We start from the raw sequence: 19,213 nt of genomic DNA on the forward strand, positions 1-19,213 counted from the left end.
GTCAGTAAGGAATTGGTATTCGCTTTCTTGCTGAGAGAGCTAGATGAGAAGATTGACAACACTCCCTTTTATATGTCCATCAAAATATGGAACCCCAGCCAGCAGCCGGTTAGCTTAGCTTAGCATAAAGACTGGGAAATGGATGGGGAACGTCTGGCTCTGTCCAAAGGTAAACATATTTTTCAAAATGTGAATGTTCAAAATCTGAATTTTCGCCAAGAAATTCCTGCTAAGTATGGTTACAACTGTGCTATGAGTAATGATCTAAAAAAAACTGAGACAGAAGAACTGTCTTAACTGTTAGTATCCATTCTCCTATTGAGAAATGGCTTCTTCATTACCTCTTCGGGCTCAATATCATGTTTGTTGTGCAGCACTTTAGAGGTTATGAGCTCTGGGCGGCTGGGAGGAGCTCTGTGTGCAGTAGACAGACCACTACCAGCCCAGTGAATGTGATCCACCTGCTGCTGTCAGTCCTACACGTTCCTTTGCCTGAAGCAACTGTCATCCCAAAAGATCCTGATGGCCAAGCCAGCTGGGAGCAGAGGCTGAAAGAAGAATTTTAGCATGGCTCCCTGCTTGTACCTTAAATATCTTCCATGCAGTTCACAGGATTTAATTTTAGACTCCACATGCAGTAGGAGCAAACGGTTCCTAGCTGAAGTCAAAGTCAGAGGCTTCTCAGTTTGCTCTGTCCTGAGTCATAGATTGGACAGAAGTTGTCCTTCCTTTTGATATCAGCAGAAGAAAGAAGTTGACGCAAATATGTCAAACAGTAGGACAGACTTTGAGGATCTCAATGAAGAGGATATGGATGAGGATGAACTCCTTGCAATGCTTTCACCCGAGGAGCTTAAGGAGCTCCAGAGTGAGATGGATGTTATTATTGCCCCAGATGAGAGGGTACCGGTGGGGCAGAGGCAAAAGGACCAGACGGAGAAGCCTCCGACAGGGACATTCGACCACAGATCCCTGGTTGGTTACCTCTACTGGGAGAAAGAGTCCAACCGTATGCTTGAGGAAGAAAGAGTGCCTGCTACTCTGCTACCCAGTGAGGTAAGAAGTCAAACCCTTAAATGTTTAGGTACAGATCAATTTAGATTTAAATGTTACAAGCACAATTTAAAAAAGTGTTTGGAATAACAATCCTTGGTCTGATGTTGTTTTCATCAGAAAGCTTTGAGGGAGGAAACTGAAAAGAAAGACGAGGAAGAAGATGTGGAATATGAAGTAATAGAGGAAGTCATTGAGGAAGAAGTTGTAGATGATACAGATGGAGAGGAAATTATAGAGATCATTGAGGAAATTGTTGAAGAGCTTGATGAGAGAGATGAAAATGATGATAAGGATGAAAAGGACAAAGGGGTGGATGAGGAAGATGAGGAAGAGGTGAAGTCACTTGTGAACAATGGCAAACATGAAAATATAGACAAACCTGTAGATCCTCCAGACACTAACAGAGAAAAAGTGTCAAAAAACAATACAGATGACAATCAGCCTTTTCCAGACACAAAGGAGAAGAGTGACAGCGTAGCCCCAAAACACAGCACATCACAAGTTGAAGAGAAAGAGGAAATTCAAACTACAGACTCTTCGCTTCCCAAAGAGGCTCCAGAGGAGCCCAAAATAAGCAAAACCAATGATTTGCCCCCGCCGAAAGAAGAGAGAAAAATTAACAAACTACAACTTCCAAAGCTGGCATTCAACAATATAAAAATGACATCAAGACCCTCAGGAAATGAGACAAACTTGGAGTCGACACTCGACAAAATCCGCAACAACAACCCGTCTATCACTGAGGTAAACCTCAACAACATAGAAAACATTCCCAAAGAGATGCTCTTGGATTATGTCAACGCTTTGAAGAAGAACAAACATGTGAAAACCTTCAGTATTGCCAACACTGGTGTTGATGAAAACATAGCTTTCAACCTGGCCAACATGTTACGAGAGAATCGCGGCATCACCACTTTGAATATCGAGTCCAACTTTGTAACCGGGAAGGGCATCGTCGCCATCATCCGCTGCCTCCAATTCAATGAGACTCTCACAGAGCTGCGTTTTCACAACCAGAGGCACATGTTGGGTCACCATGCAGAGATGGAGATCTCACGCCTGCTCAAGGCCAACAACACCCTCCTGAAGATGGGCTACCACTTTGAGCAGCCGGGGCCCAGGATGGTGGTGACCAACCTTCTAACCAGGAATCTGGACCGCCAGAGGCAGCTGAGGAAGGAGGAGCAAAAGCAGCAGCAAGTGAAGGAGCAGAGGGAGCTGATGCAGATGTATGAGAACAGCCTAAACCTACCGCCTGGTTTACTTGAGATGCTCGGCTACATACCGCCTCTAGAAGTCCTGCAGGAGTATGGGCTTGTCCCACCCTCGTTTGAACTGAGCACTGTACCTCAAACCCACAACCAGACGGGACAGCCGGAGCCTCAGCAGCTCAAACACAAAAGCACTCCCAAACAACCCAGTGCCGAACCAGCAAACGCATTGAGGGACGTCCAGTTGAAGAGGACTCCCAAGAAACGTGACCCTTTTCTGGACCTGGACCCGAGGGATAACAGGAGACCAGAGAATGCAAGTTTCAAACTGAGGAAGACTCCCAAAGAGAAGAATGCAGGCAGTGGAGAGGTGGCAGATGAAAGAGAAAACCTGACTGACGTGATTAAGACTTTGAAGCCCATCCCTCGCAGACGACTGCCACCTAAGGTTGATGTCACACCCCGCGACCAGCTCCTAGATGCAATCAAAAAGAGCAACGTGGCCTATCTCAAAGCTGTGAGTATCCAAGAATTATTACTGTGAGATCTATCAAGATGGGATCCTGTGTTTAGGAGTACTTTTAACATTTGAAAAGTTAGGTTTTTTAACGGGTTAAAAGGGTTACTGTTGATGGTGTTAAAGCTCTCAAAACAGAAGAACATTTTTCACATGTGAATGCCTATAATGCCTATTATCTAACTTGTTTTACAGCTTGTAAGGTGTTCTAGTAGGGTAGTATAGAAATTGAAGTCATCTTTTTATTCTTACCTTTGTCGCTGCTTGCAGGTGCCGCTCCCTAAAGTTCTGGAATCAAGTGAAACGAGTCTCCTCTGAGGCTGCAACTTCAGCCGTTTGTTGTTCTTCACCATATAGTTTTCTTTATTTTACATACAAATGCACTGTGCAAAATAAGAGTGAAACATACTTTCCTATCACATAAAATATATTGGCTGGTTGTTGTTTAAATCTTGTGTGGTGTTCATATTTTTGTTACACAGCCAATGTTCCCGGGTGTGGTGGACCCACCACATTATTAGGCTTTTAAATCAATACAACCATAACAATTTATGTAAAAATACTTAATAGATGTTTACTTTAGCTCAATTACCAATGATATACACATCATTTATGGTTCATATTTGCCATTTACCCCTGTGAGATCACATTTATGATGATATGATCATTTTCGATTTTTTGTGAGAAAATAAGGAATTTCAATTATAAAAAAGGTAAAAAAATAAAAACAAGATTTTTGATCGTTATTGGTGCTTATTTCTTAATATCTTATCTTTCTAACTTAATCAGAACAGGTGAAAGTGCTTGAAATGTAACTTTTGTAACTTTGTGTGGGAATAGCAGGTGCAGAAAGAACATAGTTTCATGGCACCTACATTTAAATACACTCGGGTCCAGTAGACCTGAACACCTCATATATAATAGTTATGTGTAGGGGTGTACCATGTGCAGTCATTGAAAACAAGTTATTTTTTATGTTCTTCACAGAAAAGGAGCCAAGGCCAATGAGTTTGAGTTAGAAGAAATAATAAATAGCATCATTTTTCTTTTAGCAAACATTGATAATGGGTCCCGCAGACCTGAACACCACACAAGGGTTAAGTCTTGTGTTGTTATCACACTAAATGCTGCCTTTAGGAAGTCATAAAGGTACCAATTAACAACACCCTATTCAATTTAAATCAAAGTAGATAACCTTGTCATCATTTGCTATTGCCATTGCTCATATATTTCTTAACATGTTGTGCACATAAAATAGATTTTTAGAGTAGTTGTGTTAGATTAAATGTTAGATTTGCATTTGCTATAAAGAAATCTTCCACTTTTCACCTTGGGATTGTTTTTCCTTTTTCCTTTAAATGGAATAGCACTCAGTGCCAAACTAAATGGATCCCCAGTGAATCACTGCAGTCACTCCCAGTTATTTTCTTCTGATTGTTAAAGGTGTAGATGTGAAAGAAGAACAAATTACTCAAAGAGAGATGAGTCAGAATCCTGGAAATCTGATTCCATGCGTTAATCAAACTGAATCGAATGACAGTATGTACACACTTGGAGGGAACATTCATTAGTTTGCTATTCAGTAGTGTTATAAACAAGCTTTTTATTTATTTCAGGAATAGGCAACAATTCACAGAAATATTTAACCCAAATAAGAACTTCATTTTGTGATACATAAATATGTCTATATATTCATAAAGAGACTCATTTGGAAAAAGACTGCAACGTAAATCCGGTTATGTGATTTAATCACAATTCTCATCACTTTGCAAAAATGAAAAAGTCACATAAAAACATAGAGAATATATAAGATAGCATCCATATAACATAGTCTTTCTGAACTGCCATTTGTGAAGGCAGCATGCACAAACTGCAGTTAATGTGCACATGTGGAAAAGCAAACCGGAAACAACTGCTCTTACTACCAGGACTAACAGCATTGAAAAAAAAACACCTAACATTACAGATGACAGATTTAATTTAGATTGTATTTTTAACCAGGGAACAGGATTTGATCCCAACAGAGAATGGGGAAAATAGCATGGGAAGTTAATTAATGTAATCACTCATTTTGTCTCATTCCCAAAAGTATGTACTTTGTATCCTGTAGCCATTTTATACATTCCTGCATGCTATATTAAAAAAAATAAAGACACATCAGAAATAACAACAAACATGTACATACCATGACGTAATATTCAAACAATTAAGCGGCACTTGCCATTCATTTTTCAACATTGCATAGCTGTGATCAGAATAGATACACTCAGGCCAGCCTGTATGGTCAGGAACTGTGTGCACACATCTTTTGTTTTGAGAATAGGAATATTTCAACTCCAGGATTATTAGTCAGGCCATATAACCATGTCTACACAAGAAGCAAACCGGTCTCAGATCAGTATTGATACAGCTCTTGGAGTGACAAGATGGGAGTTATTGCTGTTTAATAAGCAGTTGACTGGGTGTTGGGTAATTTAAACATGCTTGTTTTGAGGTAGCAAACTGAAAGGATCTGATTTCTTCTTTAGAACAAACAATTGATATCTATTAACAGCATTAGATATTGTGTTCAGACATTCTGCTTCATTTTGCTGAAATAAATACTCAGTCATCATGTGGAACAAAGTGTGTCGCCAACAAGGGAAATGATTTGTTTTTGGAACATTTTTGACACAGGGATGCCCTTTGGTAACCTTTGGTGCCTCTCAACATCCAATCCACGCTGTGATTGTGCAAATCGTGCTCTAAAATGTTACTATCCATCAGTCACACAAAAGTATAAGACAAAGTAAAACGAAATGCATAAAAAGAATGGGAATGCAAACATTAGTAACTTTACATGTATATAGGGGATAAAAACTCAACAAATGGGACTATACTATGGACATTTTGGCACATTTGGCTAGAGCATTATTCTTTCAGTTTGCTTTCAATGAAATCCTGAATCTTGTTCATTTTCTCCTCCTGCTGATCCAGGAGGTCCATGATGATGCCCATGGGGGTTTTCTTTAGCCCAACTCCCTCAATCTTGTTCTCCAGTCTGTTCTTCATGTTGCGCAGTCTCAGGGAGGCATGAATCAGAATTACTACAGGAAAAACAACAAGGTATTATTATGTGACAATAAAAACATACATTTCAGTGTCTCAAACTTAATAGATGATTTTCTCTGGAATACATCTTGGGAAATAAGAAAACAAAATGTGATACTGTTGCTACTCATACTTTACAACAGGTGTAAGGATCGGCGTATCTTTTATTCCCATGGCAGGCAGATACTGAGTGCATGACATCAGCCAGTAAATGTAGTTCTGTCCAAATCAACAACCCATAGCAACCCGTCAACACAGGCAGGAGTGGGCAGGCCTCCTGGGAAGCGATCAAACGGCCTCATCTATCCCCCATTATGTTAGAGCTGCTACATTTGCTCTAACGATCTAACCCATCAATTATCTAAAACCACTCTGCTGACTGCCTGACTCAACATTTATTTAGAGAGCTGTAGCAAATCCAAAACTATACCTCTGAACTACAGTATACTGGTCAGTCTGTAATGCTGACTTTATTTTCCAAGCTGTGTCATGAGTGAATGCATGTCAGTGATACTGTACACACTGTTCAATCCCTACAGTGAGTCAGAATGAGAGCGTCTGGAAAAACTTGTTCACCCACAGAAAAACCTCAGTTTTTGCATCCCTGTTTGACTCACCATCTCCCTTTACAGTTTATCATATAACATTAGTCAACGAGTGCTGCAGTATACTGGAGGGACCACAGCTAAAGATTCTAATTAGACAAGGCCAAGCACTAAATCTAGAAATATACTTCATGTAAACGTCGTTCCTTAAGAGAATAAGTATCTTAGTCACATATCTTAAATGTAAATGTTGTGAAGCTAAATGCAGGTAAAATAACTGGTGTTAACAAGGCTTATTTGCATCAAAACTAGCAGATGTTTTGCATTTTTGTGTAAAAAAAAAAAAAAAAAAAAACAGTGTTGAATAAGATAAATAAAGAGAGAAAGGGATGCGTGTGTGATTCCTCTTATAACTTCATTTGTACAAAGGCCATGCCCTTGAATTACAAGAGGGAGGGTGTGGAAACCTAAAGAACACAATCAAGAACAACTGACAGCTACATATGTACATGTTCTATTGTGTGATGTATGTGTCTTTAATTTACCAGGTCAAGCACCTACAGAAGAGGTCATGGCAAAATTGGCAAAAATGTTTTTTTTTTTTTTAAAGAGAACAAAATCAAACTTGTATTGTTGTACTTGGATACTTGTATTGATCTTGGAAACAGCAGTTTGATGTTATCATGTGACCGAAATACCATATTCATATGGTAACAATTAAAAACCATCTCCATGACAATTGAACAAACTCCAGTTTCCACATGCCATGGACTCAACTTTTTTTTCATTCCACAGTGGGAATTGTTTTAGGGGACTATAAAGTGCATTCATTTCAGGACAGTAACTATAGTGCACTATTTGGCATATAGGAGAAGATTTCTGACACAGCCTGAATATAATTTTATAACTAAATTATCCATTCACTTTTTGAAAGTAAACAGAACACCTTGTGACTTACACAGCAAAGGGAAGGTGATTCCGAAGATGAAGACCATGACGCCACCACACAGCGACAGCAGAAAGTAGCTGGTGACCATGACCACGATGACAAACAGAGTGGGATTCTTCCTTTTAAAGTTCTTAACTATGGCCTGGTTCTCTCCTGCCCACACTGAACCCACGAAGACCAGAGTCACCACAGCTCCTCCCAGAAACATGCCAAATGGGTTCAGGAACCTGAATATTGGAACATGACAGTGACATTTGATGTGCTCCAGTGGGTGTAGGCATTTTGCTTTCAATAGCACAACCTGGTGGTACCAACAACAACAATAGCTAACATCCTGGCTAGCTTAGAGCAGATGCCTGCAGTAAGGCCTATACTAATGGCTATAGCATGCTCTATTCAAAGAAAACTACCAAACCAGCTTGATATATGCAAAATCACGACCAACTAGCAGCAGTGATAAGTGTCTGTAGGATCTCCAGATCCAATGTAGCTCATCAGTCAATGTAGCTAGCTAGGTTCTCAGAAACAACCCTGGTAAATTCATTTTTAAGTAAAGAGGATCTGTTGACCGTTTCCGTTGATAATATGAAGCACACATTCTTAGTTGCTGCTGTGTAGCTTAACTGCTATAGGCCAAGAAAGGTACATATCTAAACGGCACAGGCTACAAAGAGCTGTAAGGGCTCAACAATAAGTACAGAAATAGCCTGTGTGGCCATAATGGGTGTGGATAGTTCGGTATGCAGGCTAAATAAACACAAAACCAGAGATGCTAGCTTGCTTCCGTTCGCAAGCTGCCAGGACTCACCCTACAATGAGGAAAACCACCAGTGCCACGGCGAAATAATTCGTTTGGTAGTACAGTAAATTACTGATCACTCTGTTGTTCCACTTTGTTAAATCTCCAAACTCAGGTTTGGCGAACCGGTCCGTTCCGGGGAAGAAATCATCCCAAGGTCTGAGAGGTGCAAGCTCCATCTTGGCTGCCATGTCTTCAACGTTTAGCTAGTGAAACGACACAAGAACACAAACAAAACCCACACGCGCTGCGTAATATTTGACAGGTCAGCTGATCACCGTCTGGTCTGAGCTTGGAGGAAGGGAGTCAAACAACATGCCGTACTCTCGCTCCAGATCTCACGAGAGTCGGATTATCGAAGATGTGTTTGGAGTTTTAGACTTGCGTTCTAGAATGCGCAGCAGCACCAATCAAGTGAAGTGGCCTAATATAAAACAACATCTAAAAGAAACGATTTTCCCATGGCAATTGCTTAAACAATGTAGGCAATAAAAGAAACCACCACGTTGGTTTTTTATTCAGACACACGTTAAGGCAAGCAGGAGAAAAATATATTTTCCCTGTATGGGCAGTTTCTGGTGCTGTGTGCAGCTTTGACACTCGGGAACATAGCAGACACAATCGGGGACATGGGACCGTGAAAGTATGGCGGATGCCGAGGAGCCGTAAGTTCCAATGAACGAAAAATATGATTTTATCGTAGATAAACTCGCGCCTGTTGTCGTTAACCCGGCTTGCTTAAACCCGTTTTACTCTCTTCTTCCAGGGAGAAGAAAAGAAGGCGAATAGAGGACCTGACTGAGAAGTTAGTGACGAATGCAAAATAAAGGTCTCTGACTGGCAGCAGGTTTGCGTTGCGCTCTGAGCAGCGACTGCCTGGCCAGGAGACATGAAAATAAACATTTTAGCTATGTACATTAATAACGCAGTTAGCTGTTTGTACAATTCGTTCACAGAATGTATCCATTCACAGTATCAAACATATCGCAGAGACCCTTGCTGTATAAATCCTACCTCCTCTTTCCATGACAAATCCCAAATGCACATAGCCTTCAGTAGCTGTGTACCATTTATACTAACGTTACATAACTGAGCAGGTTTTGAGTATTTAGTGTACACTCAAATAACTCAGAAATGCATTCTCATAAATACTTGACTTGTGAGTGTGTATACTTATATCCCACAATGCAATGCACACAATTAAAAGTAGAAACCTTAGAATTGGTAAACGGTGTATAAAAACAATAGTGGTGAAAAGAAAGAAAGAAAGTTCAGTTGACAGTGGCAATCCAAATTTACAGTTGATGTCCGATGTGGTATTATATACTTTCCTGTTAGTATGAAATAGTATAAGTATATTGTGTTCTTGGATTCTAATTGCATTATTAGAGGGATGATCATTTAAGTTCTGGTACTTGTACTGTAAGTTCAGTATATGGTGTGTTGTGTGTCCAGAATGGCTGTAGATGGTGGACACAGGGACGGTGGTTGCGACTGGGATGGCCGGTGGAATCATGTGAGGAAGTTTTTGGAGAGACCTGGCCCGTTCACCCATCCTGACTTTGAGCCTAGCACTGAGGTGACCATAGAAATACTTTCATGGAAACAGAGAGCATTCTTTTAATGCGTTGAACAAATCGTTCTAGTGCGATAAAGCTTGTAGCTTCACACTGTCGAGTGGTAGTGATATTTTAAATCCCAGTACATTCTTATTCTTTAAATAAAGTGTTTTTTTTTCTTCTTTCATCTCAGTCTCTACAGTTCTTGTTGGAGACATGCAAGATTCTGGTCATTGGTGCTGGTGGACTTGGATGTGAGCTCCTCAAAAACCTGGTAGGAAATAACTTTAATCTATGTTAAATGAATGTACTGTTGAAGTGTAAGCTGAGCAAACACACAAACTATCCTCACTGCTTGCATCTTTAGATACGTTCTTACTTAGTCTTGTTTTGTTTTAGGCCCTGTCTGGATTTCGCCTTATTCATGTGGTTGACATGGACACGATTGATGTGTCCAACCTCAACAGGCAGTTTCTTTTCCGGTAGGCATCACCTTTGTTCTTGATCATCATGATACATAGTTTTAACAGTAGTTTAATATTTGACAAATACATTATGTGGTAAAAACAAATTTCCATGAAGGTGTGAGATACTCCTTTACGTTTTTATAATATTTCCTCTATTTACATAATGCAGAAAGATAGTATGGTGTAATAGGGTTCGTACAAAGGCTTAATTATTATTATTATTTTTTTTAAGATTATTTTTTGGGCATTTTTAGGCTTTTATTTGACAGGACAGCTGAAGACATGAAAGGGGAGAAAGAGGGGGAATGACATGCAGCAAAGGGCCGCAGGTCGGAGTCAAACCCGGGCCCGCTGCGTTGAGGTGTAAACCTCTATACAATATGGGCGCCTCCTCTACCAACTGAGCTATCCGGGCGCCCACAAAGGCTTAATTTTAACCGTTATGTTGTCAAGGAATACGCTTGAATTTAAATATTCAAATATGAATATAAAATGCTTGACTTTCAACAAAATATGGTGTTTAATCTGCACAATTACTTATATTGTATAGCCCTCAGTTAAAAAGAAATGAGAGATACCATGTCATCTGTACCTGCGACGGAGTTACTTGAATATTCTTCTCAGTGACTGTAGTACCGTAACAATTCCAGTGTGATAAAATCCGATTACATTCTGCATCTCATATGTCCTATAACTATAAACTGTTATATGCATCTATTTAGATCCAAAGATGTTGGACGACCAAAGGCAGAAGTTGCTGCCGACTTCATCAACAGTCGTATCCCTGGATGTAAAGTGGTCCCGTATCCTTTGCAGCAACAGATGTTACAGTTGAGAAACAACAAAGGTAGGGGTGGAACGGTACACTGAAGTCACGGTTCGGTTCATACCTCTGTTCAGACATCACGGTTCGGTTCGGTACAATGGAGAGAAAAGCATAACAAAAATGCAGAAGGCAGTTTTTTTTATTGTGCATGTCTCAGGCTGTACCACCTAGTGTCATCCAGTCTCTCCCCTGAGCTAGCTGCAACAGCCTGAAGTGTATACAAGTAAGATGTAAGATGTAAACAGTAAACAATAAGTAGGCTACCCCACATCATCTCCAGACTCCATCTGGAACTTGTAAACAAAATAAGACAATCAGCTAGTAGTGTGATATGGGAGACAAGCGCTGCTCTCATATGTGAATGCACAGAGCAGGGGTGTTAAAAGAGCAGCTTCGGTTACACAGAGCAGTTGGCGAACAGCGGAGCTAGCAGCTAACAGCGAAGCTAACGGCGGAGCTAACAGCGGAGCTAACAGCGGCGCAAACGACGAAGCAAATGTGCCTGGAAGCCATTTGTGGTCGAGGCAAGAAGGGATACAGCTACAGTACATCCGTGTTTGGTTGTATATGGAAGGGACTAGTTTGCTTCGTGTGGACACACTGGACCGACTCGACATGTAGGCGGAGCTTCAGAGCTAAGGCGGGGCTACAGATTAGGTGTCCCTAAGAAACGCTTATGTAACAGTAGTTCCACATTACATTAATTCATTTGCACGCAAGTTTTATTTATTTTTATACCGTGTATTCTCCGTGTAAATGCATGTACCGAACCGAGACGCCCGTACCGTTTCAGTTCAATACGAATACATGTACCGTTCCACCCCTAAACTCGGGTTTAGTTTACAGTGTGTAAAATATCTTGACCATGATTTTGATTTCTTATTAATAACATGCAGTCACTTTAAGAAGATCCAAGACTTTGATGACTCTTTCTACAGGCGTGAGTGTTTTTCTTACAAGATCTACAGTATGCTTTAGCAGAGCTTGTCAAGTAAGCACCTTGGAGGTTTAAAAACGCTTGTCTCGTTGCAGAGTTCCACATCATCGTCTGTGGACTGGACTCCATCATTGCCAGACGCTGGATGAACGGGATGCTGGTGTGAAAGAGGGATCTGAGTGTTGTGTTCGCTTGATATACCTTTGCATATAAGGGGCGTAGTGTGTAGTCTGTGGTGAGTTATAATGGATGTTGCCTTCTCTAGATATCCCTCCTGAGCTATGAAGACGGAGTCCTGGACCCCAGCTCCATCATCCCTCTCATTGATGGAGGAACAGAGGGCTTAAAAGGAAACGCTCGTGTCATTCTGCCCGGCATGACTGCATGCATCGACTGCACGTTGGAGCTGTACCCGCCACAGGTCACTTTTCAGCAGCAATTTATCTACTAGTTTCACTTCAAAGATTCATGCAAATCCAGTAGAATAAATTTTTCTTTTCTTATTAATGGGCGAATGACATGACAGAATAGTTACTCAACCTGTTTTACAAATGCTTTCACATCTGCTGTTCAGCTTGTGTTTTGTGTTGGAGAAAACATCTGTGGTGCACAGGAGGGGATGTTTCGCATTCCCATCTGCACAAACAGCTGTTCGCTTGAAGAAGAAAAACGATTTGGGTCATTAACATAAGCAGTAGGCCTGCACGATTAATCGTTATAAAATCGCGATCCCGATTCACCCTGATTCACCCTGATTCACCCTGTTCACGATTTAATTTTTAAATAACTTTTTTTTTTTTTATGACTTTGATTCTCATTTAATTTTACGAGCCGACTGCATCACAAACGCTACTACTTTCTTCTGTGAGTTTTTAACATAGACTGTATAAAAAAGGTTTTAAAGCACTCCCAAGTGCTGCAATGCTCTCCCTTCTCTTCATTGAAGCCTCGATGTTTACAGGCTTGTGGTGATGCTCAATGTGCTATAGGTGCCAAAATACATCTATGTTTGGTACTGCCAATTTGTTTTGTTTTGTCATGGTTCATGTGTGCAATAAACATTACACTTCGTGAGAAAAAAAATCGTGGCAGAGAATCGTGATATCAATTCTAAGCTAAAAAATCGTGATTCATATTTTCCCCCGAATCATGCAGGCCTAATAAGCAGTGATAGCTACCAGGCCAAACAGAAAAATAAATATTGCCAGAAAATTAGAGAAGAACGTGTCACAGGCAGACGGGTAGGTGAAGCGTAAAACCAGCACAGCAGTGACTATTTTGCATCACAGATTTTGCCCAAACACACAAAAAAGATCAATTAAGTAAGAATGGGATGATTTAACTTTTTCATAGACAGCTTCAATCAGTTGTTTTATAGTTTTGATATTATAGCTGTCTGATTTTACGGTGTAAAACTGAAAGAAGGGGTTTCTAGTGCTCCTTTAATTGCATTTATGCTTGACGTTAATTTTACTATCCACAGATTAATTTCCCCATGTGCACCATTGCGTCAATGCCTAGGCTACCAGAACATTGCATTGAATATGCCAGAATCTTACAGTGGCCCAAAGAAAAGGCATTTGGAGGTAAGCTAAAAATATTCACATCTTTTTTACCCCGCCACACATCTAATCACATAACTTAGCCTTCTGTCTGTGCACATTATTACGATAAAGGCTAACTACAGTGTCTTTTTTTCAACTAGATACCAGCTTAGATGGAGACAATCCAGAGCACATCCAGTGGGTGTTTGAAAGAGCCCAAGAAAGAGCTGCAGAGTTTAACATTACAGGAGTGACATACAGACTCACTCAAGGTGAATTAAGAGACAATCATTTATTTATCAGTAATGTAGTACGTCAGTGTTGTTTCTGATAACTTTCTCATAATGATATCACATTTTTTTGACTCAATAAAAACCTGTTTTTGTGCCACAGGAGTTGTGAAGAGGATCATTCCTGCTGTGGCATCAACTAATGCTGTTATTGCTGGTATGACACTCGGATGTTTTTGAGGCAGTAGCTATTGTTCAGACAGAAAGAACATATTACAAAAAAATATTGTTGTATCTGGGATGTCAAAAGAAAAAGAGGTTACTACAGGAGGCTTAGCCATTCCTGTAGTTACTGTTGCTATTCCTGTCAAGCTCTTCCATTTCACGCAGACGTAAACAAAAGCAGAATAAAAGCATGTTCCTAGAGGAAGAAGAATACATACATTATTAATCCCAAAGTAGACCTTTTTAACTTCGTTATTATACACATATGTATAATAATAGTATAGTGTGTTCGAAATACACACATGTAAAGGAGAGATGTCAGAGCGAGGTTGGCTATTTTGGCTTTGGAAGGGCAACAAAAAAGACCTACTACCGGCATGTGTCCAAAGCTTGACGGGGGTGGGGGGTTAGCAAATGCTAAATTGTGATTTAACAAGAATAATTTTGTCTCTGTTCTCGATAGCTGCCTGTGCCACGGAAGTTTTTAAGATTGCTACAAGGTCAGGAGCAGCAAACAATACTTAATCTCCCACACCAATTATCTGCTGATTTGTCAAGTGAATATTGCTTAACATCCGATTTTCTTTTGCAGTGCGTATATTCCTTTAAACAATTACATGGTCTTCAATGACGTGGATGGACTGTACACCTACACTTTTGAAGCTGAACGAAAGGTTTGTTGCGCCCCACAGTGCTGTGATTGTCAGCAGCTGTAACCACCGGAAACCGTCTTGTCGGCAGTGTAACGTGCATTTCTCCGTACAGAGAATAACCAGTTTACTCTGCATCATCTTTGATCGGCAGGAAAATTGTTCAGCATGCAGCCAGGTGCCTCAGGATCTTCAGTTCTCTCCTTCTGCCAAATTACAGGAGGTTTTGGAGTACCTTACAGAGAACGCCTCACTGTAAGTATTCAGAAGAAAAAAAACAAAAACATTTTGTGATGCTGCTTTTGGAAAAAATAGGGATTAGGTAAAAATGGTATATAAATGTTTTCCAGACAAATGAAATCCCCGGCTATCACCACAACTCTGGAAGGGAAGAATAAGACACTGTATTTGCAGGTAATATACAGTATTCCATTTAAGAATGCTGCATGGTGTTTGGTTACCTACATTAAGGGTGCAATTTGCCCAGGAGGGGTGCGTGGGATTTCCCCCTTTGTGGTCTACATATCCCTGCCTCTGCTGAATTATTTTGTACCCCCCCCCCCCCTCAAAGTGATCAATGCTACTTCACCAATAGACCATGTATACATGTGTATATATACCTAAAATAGAAGTTTTTCAAACTAAGTAAAGCACTGCAACGTGAACAGTCTATAGTGCGATAGAAAGATAAAATCCGAGTGGCATTTGCTGGTTGTCTTTAGCCGATACAGAGCTGCCAGCGGCTACCAGCGGTTTAGCCGTCAATAGGTGACTGTGAGGCGGGTACAGGCACCGCCTGATGACGGTCCTTTCAGGGGCCGTGGTAGTGGAGTTTAGCCAGAAAACGTTGGCATCATGTGGAAATGCCAGTTAAGTTTAGGAAAAAGATTGTGGTTTGTATTAAAACATTCCCGAGGAACGAACAAGCGTTTCCTGGGTGAAAGTTTTTTGTTTTCGCTGCAAAGTGAAGTCTGCTCTCCGGCTTAAAAGCGCCATGTTTTATGTTGACACTACTATAGAGGGTTTTCACGACGCGTCATCAGACCAGAAGTCGCCATATTGGAGGTACTCCGCATCAGTAGATCCCAAACGGCGTCAAGGAAAATGGTTAATTATTGCCATGTTTTAGGTTGTACCAATAGGTCAGACCGAGAAAAACATTGGGAATATTATCGACTTCCAAAAGTTATTAGAAACCAGGGAGAGGAATGCCAGACGTTATCAGAGGAAAGGAGGCACTTGTGGTTGGCAAAGCTCAACCAGGATCTACGAGGGAAAAATGTGTCTTGTTCGGTCTTTGAAATGAAAAAAAACAACTATTGAGAGTCACTTGGCTACACCTTGAGTATCACAATAATATCATACAATTAAGGTTAGGTTGATTAAAGACGTTATTGCATTACTTACTTTGGCCTTCACAACACAACGGTCGTTAATGACTTGGTACTGCGTCTCCCTCACCCATCCACACACCATCTGGTTATAAGCCTCCAAACTTTTGTAGGATTTAAGGTCTTCCGCTGTGTATGGGCTCGGCGAGAAAACCAGGTAGTTGACTATATCGGGATATGCAACTGAAGGAAGAATCACCAGGTCGCCATGGATCCAAGAAGAGGGAGCCAACTTGTAGGGATCTGCACTGCCAGTAAACTGTAGTTGTTTACACAGACTGCCTCCAATATGGCCGCGCATCCAGGTTACCGCCAGAATGTGATGTCAGCGAAAACCCTCTATGTGCTATTTCATGTTGAGTCACTTTCCATTGAATATTGAAGTTCATAAGTAAGTGTTTTGGCATGCCTGGCCGAGTGGCACTATATCATGGTATTGCAAGGGGGATTTAAAGGACAATTTGACCGATCTAGTCGACCGTTCTCTGGGATATGTTTTCATGCTAATCGAATGGGTCTCTAGCTTGAAACAAGCTAGCGCGAACCGTTGATTAGCTTAACGCTAGGCTTTCGGGGCACTGGTAGAGTAAAAATAAATCACTATTTTTACACCACTAACAAGGCTCAAAATAGCACCACACTTCCACGGCAGCATAATGATGGTCCCTACATGTAAACTGAAGCATTGAGAACTTTGTAAGTGTACAGACAGTTTATTAAAAAGATAGATTATAAAGACAGTACCTTCGGGTATACAGTCATGACCAGTCGAACCACAAACGCCGTGCTAGAGCTATGTTACTGGTTACTGGTTGCACGGTGTTCGTGGTCGACTCGGTACACGTGTTATTAATCCCTAGGTTCATTTTGCGCCAGAATTATCCTTTTAATTCTTGCATGTTTAGTTATGTTGTGCATGATAACCCCTGCAGAACACACAAAACACACTCTTCCTACATTTAATGATAAACTACGATTACATTTTTGTTCCAGTCGGTAAAGTCCATCGAGGAACGAACCAGGCCAAACCTCTGTAAAACACTGAAAGGTAAGACGAAGCGGTAATCCAATCATTCCCAGTCCCTCCAAAGTAAAGTAGCTGCTGACTTTCATGATCACATAACATTATGTTGTTTTTTTTTATAACATACGCATGTGTTTTTATCTGTGATGCAGAGCTGGGCTTGTCAGATGGACAGGAACTGGCAGTGGCTGACGTCACCACCCCTCAGACGGTTCTCTTCAAGCTCAATTTCACCACTTGAACAATCCTTACAGCACTCAGCACTGGCGACAGATGGACTGCATCCCAATGCAGTAGCACATTTGATGATGTAAATAATACGAGTGAGGTCTCCCTTGTGGGATTGGTTTGGTTGTCATATGAAGATGGACTAATCTCTCATTTAGCATTGTTTTTTTGTATTAGTAACGTTGTTTACTTCTTGATGTATTTATCCTGTTTTGACGTATTATATTGTAGCTATTTCCCTGTCAATCAAAGGAGAATAATGATGTGCACTATATACTCTAATAAAGTTGTATTATCATGGCTGTAGAGGAAGCCTCTTTCACCAGATTTTCTTTCATCTTTCTTCACTTAGATGTAACTGGGCAGCTTATTTTTTTAAGAACTGTAAGTGTATTAGCTGCAACTGGGTTACACCCACAACAAATACATAATTTAAAACATAGTTGGCTTGGTAGTTAGTCTGTTATTAAGATTAAAATGACATGGATGTTTTATTTAAATAATGTTTTATGTGACAGATTAAAGTAGGGGTATTCATTTTATCATCTACTTCGGTCAGTGAGCAAATTTCCTAAAATGTTGAACTATTTCTTTAATACCAATCACCAAAAATATTTTATTATTTTGGGTACTTATTGTACTTTTAGGTTGAGGCCTAATTGAATATTTATAGCTCAGTTTTACGTTTTGCTTCCAGTGGTGTGATCTGCTTCATTAGTGAGTTGCAAATATCCAGTTTTATTCTAGGAACCTTTGAAGCAAACAAACAGGTGGGGAAATCTCACATTTGCTGTTTGACAACGTGACAGCGTAAATAAAAAGGCTAGAAAAGACGAAATATTTCTTGAGAACCGTACTTGGCCTTCATATGCAGTTTATATATCCTCTGTCTGTCTGCGTGACAGGATGTCGATACTCACTTTAAGCTTCTTATAGGGCGCTAATGAAAGTGGCCGCATATTGTCCGGGGGGACAGATGGTTTCTGTCTTGATTAAGTTTTAATTTTCCTGACGGGAAAAGCTGGCAGGCTTTGCTCGTCGGAGGGACCCTGTTGTGTTCACAGACAGACCAACGCATCTCTCGCATCACATTCTGCCTAAAAAAGGTCGCTTGTAGTCCAGGTAGAGGAGCTGAAGTGTGAAAGTGCGGGTTTTCACCGAGCTGACTCCTCTCTCAGCTGGGAGTTATTTAGCAGCAGACGGGCGTCTCACGACTTTTTTTTCTCTCTCTCGCTTGTACGCTGCTCTGAATTGAGGCAGAACACTTCTGAAACTGGTGGATCATATCAACTGCAAACTTTTGCATCCTGGCTGAAACGATCACACTATGCATGATGTTAACCCAGACACCGGAGGCTTCTGCAGCGGCTTATCATGCATATCAATAACCTGAGCAGAGGTAAAGTTTTAAAATATTTAAAGTTGCCACTGCAATCAGTTCAAAGTCTGGCAATATTCAATGTCTTTTATTTTGATCTATTATGTTTATTCTGTAATGGTAAAAGGCAGACAGACTTCACTTTTATGATGATGATTATTGATTGATATACAGTATATTGTATTAGCCTATATATATAAAACATGTATGTATATAGTGTTTTGGCACAAATTTGACAAAAAAAGGGTATGTTCATGGATAATTAGCTGTTGATTAATGTTGATTGATGATAGCTTTGTCACTGAATATGAATGTTCAGTATGTGTTAAACTAAATTCGAATTAAAGGAATCGATTCATTGTCAATCAACAGAAAATAATCAAATGGCCTACTATATTGATAATCGACTAATTGTAATTTGTCCATGCAAAAATGGCAAACTTGCTGGTTCCAGTTGTTTAGATTTAAGTATTTTCTCCCTTTTCTCTCTCTTTTTAATTTTTATTTTAACATGAGCTTAAAGTTGAACATCTTTAAGTGTTGGCGTCAAAACAAGCAATTTGAAGCTTGGGCTCTGGGAAATTATA

General features: G+C 40.3%; 3 protein-coding genes across 5 annotated transcripts; 2 read left to right on the plus strand and 1 right to left on the minus strand.

Annotated features, from left to right (window-relative positions):
* The first annotated feature begins 5 nt into the window (after nt 1-5).
* On the plus strand, nt 6-3,583 carry lmod3 (leiomodin 3 (fetal)). The gene is made up of 3 exons (XM_078255521.1): nt 6-1,056; nt 1,174-2,784; nt 3,055-3,583. The coding sequence occupies exons 1-3, from the start codon at nt 766-768 to the stop codon at nt 3,100-3,102; spliced, it is 1,950 nt and encodes a 649-aa protein (XP_078111647.1). The 5' UTR covers nt 6-765; the 3' UTR covers nt 3,103-3,583.
* Nucleotides 3,584-4,367: 784 nt separating this feature from the next.
* Nucleotides 4,368-8,460, minus strand: LOC144521157 (PRA1 family protein 3-like). Its single transcript, XM_078255525.1, has 3 exons — nt 8,177-8,460; nt 7,378-7,595; nt 4,368-5,870 (listed from the first exon to the last, which is right to left on the minus strand). The coding sequence occupies exons 1-3, from the start codon at nt 8,356-8,358 to the stop codon at nt 5,695-5,697; spliced, it is 576 nt and encodes a 191-aa protein (XP_078111651.1). The 5' UTR covers nt 8,359-8,460; the 3' UTR covers nt 4,368-5,694.
* Nucleotides 8,461-8,598: 138 nt separating this feature from the next.
* Nucleotides 8,599-17,570, plus strand: LOC144521156 (NEDD8-activating enzyme E1 catalytic subunit-like). Of its 3 annotated transcripts, none has more exons than XM_078255522.1 (18): nt 8,602-8,832; nt 8,934-8,972; nt 9,623-9,746; nt 9,920-10,000; nt 10,126-10,208; nt 10,916-10,996; nt 11,916-11,959; nt 12,052-12,116; nt 12,222-12,377; nt 13,440-13,542; nt 13,662-13,772; nt 13,894-13,947; nt 14,419-14,455; nt 14,548-14,629; nt 14,760-14,860; nt 14,956-15,019; nt 16,990-17,044; nt 17,173-17,570. In XM_078255522.1, exons 1-18 carry the CDS (start codon nt 8,813-8,815, stop codon nt 17,259-17,261), a joined length of 1,389 nt encoding a protein of 462 aa, XP_078111648.1. In that variant the 5' UTR covers nt 8,602-8,812; the 3' UTR covers nt 17,262-17,570. The 3 variants fall into 3 exon arrangements, with proteins under 3 accessions (XP_078111649.1, XP_078111648.1, XP_078111650.1); XM_078255524.1 differs by having other exon boundaries at nt 8,818-8,832; nt 8,934-8,996; XM_078255523.1 differs by lacking the exon at nt 8,934-8,972 and having other exon boundaries at nt 8,599-8,832.
* The last annotated feature ends 1,643 nt before the right edge of the window (nt 17,571-19,213 follow it).

Source organism: Sander vitreus, chromosome 7 (genome assembly GCF_031162955.1).
Source record: "Sander vitreus isolate 19-12246 chromosome 7, sanVit1, whole genome shotgun sequence".
Classification (NCBI taxonomy): Eukaryota; Metazoa; Chordata; class Actinopteri; order Perciformes; family Percidae; genus Sander; species Sander vitreus.